This window comes from Orbicella faveolata, unplaced genomic scaffold, assembly GCF_042242905.1.
Source record: "Orbicella faveolata isolate gen_17 unplaced genomic scaffold, um_ofav_v1 contig_4, whole genome shotgun sequence".
Classification (NCBI taxonomy): domain Eukaryota; kingdom Metazoa; phylum Cnidaria; class Anthozoa; order Scleractinia; family Merulinidae; genus Orbicella; species Orbicella faveolata.
The window spans coordinates 8,068,848-8,080,335 of NW_028301569.1; the positions used below are offsets into that span (position 1 = coordinate 8,068,848).

The 11,488-nt window shown below is 38.5% G+C and overlaps 1 protein-coding gene across 1 annotated transcript; it reads left to right on the plus strand.

Moving 5' to 3' along the window:
• Positions 1 to 1,384: 1,384 nt before the first annotated feature.
• Positions 1,385 to 10,530, plus strand: LOC110061708 (synaptophysin-like protein 1). The gene is made up of 5 exons (XM_020768556.2): positions 1,385 to 1,563; positions 4,558 to 4,920; positions 5,917 to 6,111; positions 6,850 to 7,030; positions 7,914 to 10,530. The coding sequence occupies exons 1-4, from the start codon at positions 1,498 to 1,500 to the stop codon at positions 7,006 to 7,008; spliced, it is 783 nt and encodes a 260-aa protein (XP_020624215.1). The 5' UTR covers positions 1,385 to 1,497; the 3' UTR covers positions 7,009 to 7,030; positions 7,914 to 10,530.
• The last annotated feature ends 958 nt before the right edge of the window (positions 10,531 to 11,488 follow it).

Sequence of the window (11,488 nt, forward strand, 5' to 3'; positions counted from 1 at the left end):
CCACTGCAAAGGTTCGACACCCCTTGTTGGATTTTCGCTGCGCCTTGTTTGCCTTTATTGGAGTTTCTGATCAATATTTGTCGAGATAGTAAAACAACTGTGATCTAGAACAGGCCATTAGTTCTTGAATTTCGAAACAAAGAAAACATTCCTGAGGAAAAGTTATAAAGAAGTTCCAAGACGAACTTTATTTCCATTGATTTTAGAAAAAAATCGCGGCTGAAGCTCCTTGCTGATCACCTGAAGAATGAAAGTGAGCTGGGTCTGGGAACTGAGTTCGAGTACAATGACCGAGGGACTGAGTTTCTGAATATGCAACAAGCGCGAGTGTAATATTGTTTTATTAAAAAGCGCCCCCAAGTATAGAAAACTAAACTAAATTAAAAACAAAATCGCCCCAAAAATCACGCGTTCTCTTGACATATTTGTAGAGCATGGTATAATGGCTCATATACCACGAAGCCAATGAAAACCGGCTCTCGAATTTCATTATCCATTGATCCAGTTTTTTACTTTAAGTGATATTTGTATTCATTTCAAGCATTATTTGTACTCTGCTGTTAAAGGAACAACATCGAATTTCATTTTATTACGATTTTCTTCGCTCTTAACACATGTCTCGTCTAAGGTAGACAGACTCAAGCATAGGAAACATTGAGCGACTTTTGTTTACTCATGCTAAAACTTGGTCATTGTTGTTTGGTATAAATACTTTTTTGCAAACACTGATATGACAACTAAACTTTTTATTTATTAAAAAAGCTCCTTTAACGTGTTCAGTAGGTCTGTCCACAGACGTTCATTTTTTTGCTACGAGTTATTTTTGTTCCCCAGGGCCACCCATTGCGTTCTGGCTTTTTCAAATCTGCGGTTAATACATTTGCTTGCGATCTCGACTAACTCAAGACAAAATAGGGGACCTGTAGAGAGACTATAGAAAAATAAAGCTAATAAAAACTACATAAAACCTTAATTCAAAACAGCGAACTCTTTGTGTCAACAGCCAAATATCTTGTTGGTACACAATCCCCTTCCCCGCTGTCCTCTCATTTCCATCTTTCCCGATGGAGAGATGACATCTAGAGCTATTTCAACCATTTGAAGAATGCAGGGAATTTTGGCGGATTTTCTTTTTCGTGGGATATTGTTCATATTCTGGGGATCTTGGTGAAACCCACAAAATTTTTTAAATGCGATATACGATCGCGGATAGCTTCTTGATCAAATGAAATTCTCAGGAAAAACTAACACGTAAGCTAGAAAACAGTGCAAATTTTAGCCTTGGAAACTCTAACCTAAGTACTGTGGGTCTGCGGCGTCCCGTGATACCCGCGAACATTTGCCCGTGACCCGCAAGACTCCCCAAAATAACTAATGAGGTCATTGGGAAAAGCGGCCGGGCTGCTGAGCTTGCAAGGCGCGCGGGAAGGCACTAAGGCAGGTGTGTGACTGAGACTAGCTCAAACATCTCGATCAGTGATTCTTCTTCCGTCCGAAATGAACCAAAAACCAAACATAGAGATACTGAAGGAGCCTAAGGGATTCATCAAAGGCATCGAACTGGTAAGTCTGCGGTACAATCGCCTCGTTTTAGTATGATATTTGATCATTGATTCGGATCGAGTTGGCCGCTGCTTTTCGTAAGCTTATCTGCATGCAAAGCTGTTTCTTTAAAATCTGTGGCCTAGCAAGACTGTGTGTAAAAACCGATATGTTGCCTTGATGGTAAAGATACGTAACTTATTGCTCTACACTTTTAAGGATCTGGTAATATAACTTAACAAGTTTTCAACCGATAATGAGTGCATGGCTAATGGAAATTAAATGCAAAAATTCCAAATAACTTAATATTTTTGCAGACCGAGCTATTTATAATATTTGCGTTACATTTTGGTGATCTAGACTGCCAGTGTAGAACTGAATAGTTGAGTAATTTCGTCATTCATTTGTAAGCATACATGAATAAGTAAGTTTATGTATGCATGATGCAAAAACTAAAATAGTACATGAAATTTATGTGAAAATATAGTTACAAATGCAAATGACAGTATGGCCGGTATCACTTTCAAATAAACACATGAGTATTGAATTAAGTGATAGAGTGATCAGAAGACTGTAAAGAATGTATAAATCTTAACATCAATACATGACTGTACATCTGTACGTATATGCTCTAAATCGGTGCTCAGCCTTAACTTTTAGTCCTTGGGGTAGAAAGGGCGTAAAATTTTACCAGGCAACAAGCATCACCTGGTAGCCAAACCAAGGCTTAAGCTTTTGATCATGTTCTGCGTTCAATTTTAATTTCATCACGCTTCATGCTCACAGAGCTTGACTTGTAGGCAAAAAAAGGTATTATGTCAGCCATGGACTGCAGTGACGTTGTAGCTTTCACTTTCACCACGTGACACTGTGTAAGATCGTGTTTACTTTGCAAGTTTATTTCGCTGGAAACGACGGTCATTAATTTATTTGCAATTTTGTGAGTATTTCTTGTGGGTTTAGGCAAATGAAGTGAATTCTGTGGCTGTTTCATCGCAGCGAGTTAAGAGATCTGAAGGAAAATTAAATATTTGCTGAGATAAATAGGAGCTTGCCAGAACTTGCAGAGTTTATGTCAGTGCTAGGGGAAAAAACACAATCATTCTAAAATTAGCTGTGCATAGCGTAAACCTCGGATTGTGTGACTCACGTGACTACTTTGCTTTACACATAGCACAAACAAATTAAATTTTGACTTTTAAGGAAGAAAGCTGTTTATTAATAGCATTATTAATAGTGTGACAATCGTTTCCTTTTTGTATTGTTCATGGGCATGTCCCAAGCGAACTTCCAGGTTAAGACCATTACATCTTCATAAATTTCACAAAGGCTAAGAGTGATGGTGCAATAACACAGTTTGTGTTGATCAAGTGATGTGATGTCGACAGTTATCAATGAATCATCAAGGACTGCTTTGGAATGTGCACTGCGTTGCGACTGTAGTACTAGGAAAACAGTTAAATTTTAAAAGTGCGGTTATAAGATCTAACAGATTTTCTTGTTTGAATACAATGGAGCAAAATCACATAACCCCTGAACAGGGTTATACAGTTCTGATATTAGTTACTCAATGATGTTGCGCTTTTGATGCTTGATTTATTCGCGGAGAGGCCTCAGGATTTATACTATTAATCATATCCATAACAAAATTCTCGATCGCGATTAGTTATCCACACACCTATTTGTCACGAAATTGGCGCGTGGTCACATGGGTGTCCAATTACAGGTATCCAATTTGAACTTTTTGTGATTGGATACCTGTAATTGGCACGTCAATTAAAACGCACTTTAATGGCTTCCTTTGCAATGTTTTGCACAGTTTTCAAAACTTATGCAAAGCACTACAGACGTTTTTGCTCAAAAGTAGTTCTCAAGACATTTTTAATTCCAAAATTTGTAATAGATACGATTAATTAGTAATTGGATCTAGTGTCATACAATTTAGGAAGTAATCTTGCTTGTAATTTCAAATCGACCTCGTGCTTCATGCTCATCCAATTTTGAAATTACCTGTGCAATTACTCCCTGAATTGTACTCCACTGGGTCCAATTACTATTACTAATAATTAGGTGATTTTGCATCCTGCAAATTCCTTCTATTTGCATTGGGACCCTGCCTAATAAGTGAACCCATTTCAGATGTTTTTATTAATAAGAACCGGTATATCAATGAGCACTTCCATTAGGTAGCATCCCTTCTCCAACAAGTGCCCCTATGCCATACATCTGTGGTTCATTTTCCTTCTGGACTGATGACATCATTGTAGCATTACAAAAGAACTGGTTTTGTGAGTTTTTATGTATTAATTTATTTTTTTTGCTCTCATGAGGACACGGTTCCTTCAAAAGTAAATTTTGTTTTAAACATTCTGTTTCAAAACAAAAAATTACCACTCCATCCTTAGGGTTGTAGCCAAGAAAATAGTCTCCCAGCTAAGATTCTCAATGAGCCGGTCACCATTTTCCTCAAGAGACCTGGAACAAAATTTTGGTCAACGCCTTGAATGCAGGGCTACCAAGCTTTGTGTTTACTAGATGGTAGACATAGTACACAGAAAGAAAACACGCTAAACAAGTGCTCAAAACAAGGTTTCAATTACTTTACTCGTTATAGTGGCACCAATACTCAAGGTAGTCAGGAATTTATTTCAAACTTTTCATTTAGACAGTTTGATATGGCTCAGATATTGAATGACTGTACATGCGTAACCAACAAACCGTTCTTTGTCCTTTACCAAGTGATCACCTGCCAAAATCCAGCCAGCGATCACCTTTTTCTCAGCCAGGGAATTTTGCCAGTAGCCAGCACTTAGCAACAACCCTGCATCATTCTAAATCCTATAAAATTTCTCTGTCTCCAACAAGCACCCCTGTTAGGCTTCCCAAAATACAATAAGTGCCGTGAGTGCTAAATCGAATCATACTCACCATATAACTCTTTTTTTTCTTACAGCTAGGATTCAAACAGAGTTTAACCCACTGACCCCTGCATTGTTTGTTTCCTTTTATATTTAGTTCATCACCATCTTTGCATTTGCAACAGTGGCAGGCTTTGTGGGGAGTTTTCAATTTAAAGTCAACTGTCAAGTAAATCCACAGGAGTTACTGTCACGTGATGTCAAGGGTAAATTCTACTACCCATTCAATAGCATAACCCTGTACACAGCTGCAGATGGACGGTTTTGCGCTAACGAGACGGAGACTTCTGAAGAATATACACTAGACATGAACTATAAGTCGGAGTCGCAGTACTTTGTCTTCACGGGTGTGGTCTCTATGCTGTTTGTCCTTGTTGCTCTTGTTTATTACGTCCTATTTGAAGATCGAGCAAAGGAGGCAACTTCGACTGATGTTGGTCTGTTTTCTTTCCCAGTTGTGGTAAGATTCTTGTTATTTCTTGTTGCAAACTATTGCTTGTTGACAACAACTGTCCTTGTTATAATATCAATGCTCGCAAGTTAATGGAGACGAACGAAAGTCATTTCTTCAGGATGATCAACAGATCGGGATCGTGAGTGAAGATCACTTGGTTTATGTTGCATCAAATGAACCTGGGAAAGGGGGGTGTTGGGGAGTTTTCCCTTGGAGGCACGTTGCCCTCATGGATAGTGCCCTTGCCTCCGGATCAAGCGGACCAGGTCAAGCCATGGCCAAGGACTTTATGTTGTGTTCTTGTGCGAGACACTTCACTCTCACAGTGCCTCTCTCCACCCAGGTGTATTAATGGGTACCAGCAAAGTTATGCTGGTGGGTAACCCTGTGATGGACTAGCATCCCATCCAGGGAGGAGTAGAAACACTCCTAGTCTCTTCATCTAGAGATAAACGCCCGTATGATGGCCCACTTGGCTCGTATGTGGACTATACCTGTACCATCCCTTATATGGGCAATGTAGGTATGTGCAGCCCCAAAGGGTATGGTTTTTGAGCTGTTTTGGTTTGAAAAAGGGCATAAATTTTGACCATTTTTGTCTGAAATAGGGTATGTTTTTCACTCTGGCTTGACAATGAGTATTTTGTTCTCAAGAAACTAAATTTTTTCTGCACCAACATTGGCGACTTTGTAGCCCTTCTCCAAATGTTTACGCAAATGGAAGCCATTTCTGGTTAGCTGCGGGCATATAATTATTAGAGTCATAAATCTAGTAATTTTAGAGGTCGGAAATAGGGTAGCAACTTTTTACTTAGGTCTGAAATAGGGTATGGGCCGTCACAGATTTTGGTCTGAAACAGGGTCAGGGTTTTAAGGTTTGAGCTGCAAACCCCACCAAAAACTTTGTAGAGTACACGCCCTCCCCGTCCCCCAGAACCATTATGTAACCTCACATTCATTTAACTACATTGTAATCTGACTTTCTGTTTTTTCAATGAATAGGATTTTGTTGTCACTATTGTGTTGGTCATCTTCTGGTTCACGAGTGCCATAGCATGGGCATCAGCCTTGTCTGGTCTGAAAGATGCTACAAGCAAAGATAAAATACTCAGTGACCACCCCACCTGTGCTAATACAGAGGTTACTAAATGTGCATGGGTTTTTGGGGCCACTTACGGTGCCGCAACTGTGTCTGTGGTAAGTCATGACTTAAATGTTTTCATAAAATAACTGAGATACCATGTCCACTCTCACTGGTCAATAGGTGTGTTGAGATGAGAGTATGCCACAGTTGTGACATTTTAGATTTGCGGGTTTTTTTGAGAAATATTTCATAAAAGCAATAGAGGACTTTTTCCTTGTTTACATAGCCTCATCTAAACACTCAGAGGGTGAAAGAATTTTCCAAAGTTATACATACCTAAGACAGAGTCAAGGGTTTGCATAACTGTCTTGAATTCACCCAACCTCCCTTGTGTTTTGATGAGGCTATGTAAGCAAGGAAAAAGTACTCTATTGCCTAATCTATCATCATAGATAAACAAAATATAATATGAATAAATACATAAGTAAATAAAATTATGATTTTTAGAGGGAAAGGCCCTTGGCCCTTAGCTGTTTGTCACACAGGTCCTCTATCCTGATCAAATTGGCATTTGGAAATGTTGGTTTTTTCAGGAGGGAGGAAATCCGGAATGCCCAGAGAAAGACCCTCGGAGCAAGGCAAAAACCAGCAACAAACTCAACCCACATATGGCACCGTGCCAGAAACGAACTCGGGCCACATTGATGGGAGCACTGGCCTCCCACCACTTCGGCAACCCTGCTCCCTTGACTTTAGATTCAATTTCAAATCTATTAATTTGAAATTAGTATTAATTTTTCTTTGAACTGGTTACCCATGTTACCTCTGAAAATTCACTCTTTCTTTTGCAGGTCTTTGGATTCCTCAACTTTTTTGTTTGGGGCGGAAACTTGTGGTTTCTGTTTAAAGAAACACCATGGCACAGTCCTCGGAGTTCCGGAGCAAGAGGGAAAGAAAGTGTTCCTCAGGAGCCTCCGATACAGGATACTCCACCAGCATCAGCAATTTGAGCCTTTTTTACTTGCCTGGAAGGTACTGTATACTGTCGCAACTTTAATTCACATAAAACAACAAATTCAAAAAGCAATATAAGATACCCACAGTGCAGGTGAATATATTTGAACTGCGAGAAAGAATTTGAGACATGAATGATCATTGTAGTGACAGTGGAACCCTGCCTTACGACCACGCCATTAATATGGCCACCTCGTTATTACGGCCACTTTATTCTGGCCCAAACTAAAGCTCAGTCAGTCATTTTCTTATTTAAAGAACCTTTTTAATACAGCCAGCCTGTTAATACAGCCAGATTTTTGTGGCTTGTTGGTGACCATATTAACGGGGTTCCACTGTATGTACACAAAGTGAGCAGTTGTGAAAATAAATTTTAAGTGTTTGAGTGGCAATACTCCTAGCAGCTTCATGCCATGGAAATTAATTAATTTAAACTGCAGTTGTGAGTTTTCTGCCTTTTGTATATTATAATTGAAAGAAACATTGACTAGGGTGGATGTAATAGATGGAAAAGCTCTTTCTAAAATCCCTAGTGCTTTGCTTAGAAATTATTACTACTTTTTGGTCCCAAGAGAAGAATAGAGAATTAACTGCAAATTTAGGATATATCTGAAGAAGGGTTCACAACTATTCCAGACGTTATAACCGTTTTTAAAAAAGTAAAAATGAGATATGCATTTATTCACATACAAACATAGTTATCTCTGAGATGTGTTAAGCATAATAGAAGCATATGATTATAGTGATGAATTATCTCTTCGACCTAGCTGTACAAAAGCCGTGAAAAATTTGTTTAATCGATGTTGAAACAACCTTGGGTATACGAACAACAAATTATGGACTCAGTAATGTGGCCAACTTTGATAATGCTCATACATTTTCTTTTTAACTTTTGTTGTAGGTTATCTGTCTCTGTGGATTGTTTTTTCAACCAGCATTTAGTATTACTTGTCATAAGAATACCAAAAATTTATTTGAGTTATTTTATGTTTGGGTAAGGGGTTGTTTTAAAATTTTTACAACTGGCCTGAGTTGTTCAAAATTTGGATAATGCCATCCACAGTATAAATGGCTATCCAGCAGATAGTGTGGTTTGTTTTCTTAACACTTATCCACTGGATAGTAATTTATCCAGTAGATATCGTTATCCAGCCTTCGAACAATTGGGGACTGGTTGACTAATTTTGTTTTAATTTGCCATTCAAGCTTCAACAGAGATCAAAATCTGTTCTCTCATCATAAAATCAATGCAACATCTCCTCTCATAGCTGCATAAGGCAGTGAAGTCAATGCATACTTGACAGTATGTTTTAGGAGAATGAGCAAGTGGTCAATATTAATTGTTTGTTTGAAGGATTAATACATATGGGTTATTGACCAAGTGTGAGGTCAAGATGGCTGGATATTGGCCAAGTTTTCTTTTTTGCCTGTTTATGGACCTTGACTCCATCTCGGTCCATAAACTCGCAAAAAAAGAACGAGGCCAATATCCTGCCACCTTGACCAAACAAGCTTGGTCAATAAAGGATTTATTGTATGGCTTTCAGAGAAATTTTCCTCGCGGGACACAGCGGGTAGTCCCAAGTGGGCAAGACAGCTCCATCTTGCCTGCTCGGGTAGCCAATCACAGCGCAGGATTTGATTCATCTTGCCGGCTCACAGAGCTACATGTAGCCATATGATAATATGGGTTATTGGCCAAGTGTGAGGTCAAGATGTGGGACTGCAATTTTCAATAGGGCCTTGTAATTTGATATAATTCTGATTGGCTAACTTTATATTTAGTGTACGTTACTGGGACTTGCTGGTACAGTATTATTATTATTATAAGGATTTTGATGGCCGGTCCTAAACATAGCATTCTCTGGCAAAATTGGATTATTTCCTCTTTTACAAAGTGATGCTATGAGAATCGAGGAAAATTCATTACCTGATGTGTCAATTTCTCATGGAACATTGCTCGATAACCACTATCCCACAGGTTTTTACTAGGGGGAAGGAGAATTTTTTTTTGGAGGGGGGGGGGGGTGTGCAGGGTAAGTTGAGATTCCTCATCAGGTAATGAATTTTCTAGTACAATGGCATGTCCATGTTGCCTTGCTGTACCATAGAATTGTTTGCAAGTCAAATATATTGGTATGATATTTACAGAAAGAGATTGCTCCGTGTGTTACATTAGGCTGTTCCGAGCATAGTTAGTAGACTAATTTCCGAGGTATGCAGTATTTTGAGCAGTTTTCAAATGACATTTGTAAAGCTAGAGCTTAAGGGACTTACATCGCAAAATTACCGTAAAAATGTTGGAAACTTAAAATAGTTGTTCACTAATTAGATTGTCAGCATATGTGGGGTGGACTAATAAAACGAGAAAGAATGAGGAAGATTTCGTCATCTTCGCCATCACTACCACCACCACCATCAGCATCATACATTGATTGATTGATTGATCATTATCATCATCACCATCACTGTCACGGTCATCATCATCATCATCATCATCATCTATATAATTCAGCTGGTCGAGTCCTGTGCTGCCATTTGGGCCTCTCTCCATGACAGATTAACTGAAGCCATCTCTTTTGCTGGAGTCCTTTTCCAGTAGAAAATTACACCAGATTTGAAAAAGTCAGGCTATACTGTGATGTATGTCCCTTAAGTATTCCCATGCAATCAATTGTATTTTAATTTAGTGAGGATTGTTAGCTGAAAAGATTGCATAGCTTAAAAATACCAGTTTGGCTTCTGTGCCTGATGGAAAGGAAGAAAGGCTCTTTATAGTGGATACGTTAATGAATGTTTTTTTGTAAGTGAATAGATCTAAGGCCTTTTACATTTCTCAGTATTTATCATTTTAGTTGGGCTGTAGCTAGTAACAGGCAAACCAAAGCACTTGCCTCTTAATACTTAGGAAGAGATTTAAACAAATGACATTGTATCACTTAATATTTTTTTCTGGCAATGGCCCTGCAAGTAAATTTTTTTTTTCTTTGTAAGAAATAGTTTTCTTTTCATATGATAATAAACCCAGCTCTCAATAGTGAATTGAAAACTGCTCTAAGCTTGAAACAAATTTATTTAGCACCGTTTTACATGCAAATATTCAAGGATAACATTATTGTAATAGTGTCGATTATGTTAATTTTCATGGAAGGCTTGAATTCAAGTTTGATTTGCTTGTTCAGAAAATAGCATTTTGTTTTGATAAAAATTTGTAAAACGCGAATCGTGTTAAAGTTCACTTTTCCAGCTCTTCTTATTAGAGGTATGAAAATGTAGCTGTAGTTGTCGTCACGCACATCACGCAATGGAAGTAGAAAGAATCGTTGCGTGACGACCCTTCTAACAGGCTAATGGGTGTGGTAGAGACAGCTGTAAATGGTCTCAATGGAGATAATTAACAAACTTTAATTGACAATGTTCAGTATTTTTAAGCTCCTATCTTGTTTAGAGTACTTATTAGTCACTGGCTGTGTATGTTGGCTCTGTGTATTCAAATATATTCATGCGGTTTAACAATATGATGGTGTTTTACTTGCATTGTTTGTAGCTTTTTTGTATCGTTCAGTCATTAGGGACGGACCATTATTTTGAGGGAGGAGAGGGTTGGCAATTTTATGGAGTATGAAATATTTTTCTGACCTTAAGGTTGTGCATTATTTATTTTGGGTGGGAAGTAGCTTGCGCAAGAATTACTTTAAAGTGATAATTACAATTTCTCCAGTACGTCGCTTCCTTGCTTGACCGCAAAAAACGTGGCTCCCTGAAAAGATCTGGGACGAGCGGGGAAATTACGAGTGGGAGTGGGGAGCAGTATCGACACTTCGTGTGAAAAAGAACTGCTAAAGGAACTTACAGTCTACCTAGCAGTCCTAGCAATATTTTTTAAGACTGCAAGTTTCTTTTTCCTTTCCGTTTTCCACTCGAAGTGTCGATACCTTTAAAACACTTCCTATAATTTCCGTGTAATGAATTACTGAGCTCAGATTCAGAAACTGACTTTCATTTGTAAGCAGGACTAAATTCTAAACTGCGTTACGTCACAGATAAGTTTTGACGTCACAGCATAAATGATTAGACGAATGCAAACAATAATTTGGACGCACTGGAGTTGTGAAAACGGAGGGGCCTAATAACTATCTTCAAAGTTGAATATTTTCAGGCTTTAACATTTGCCTCAAGAAAGAATGTAACTGCCAAACCTCTACGCGCGCATGGTAAGTGTAGCTTTTAGTGACTTTCTAATCTGCTCTAGCTGAGAAAGAATGGCGGGGACACAAATTCGTGGAGTAATTCCCGTTCTATCTCTTTCTTGCGCGCGTGCTTTTCACTTTTGGCTCCCCGATCTATTTTGCTCGTATCATTGTCTGACGTACTTTCATTTCAAGATTAACTGTTGACTCCCAAGCCCTTGTTGCACGCTGATAAATTAACAAAGTCTTAACGACAAATCGAATGTAAGCTAAGTTGCCGTACATT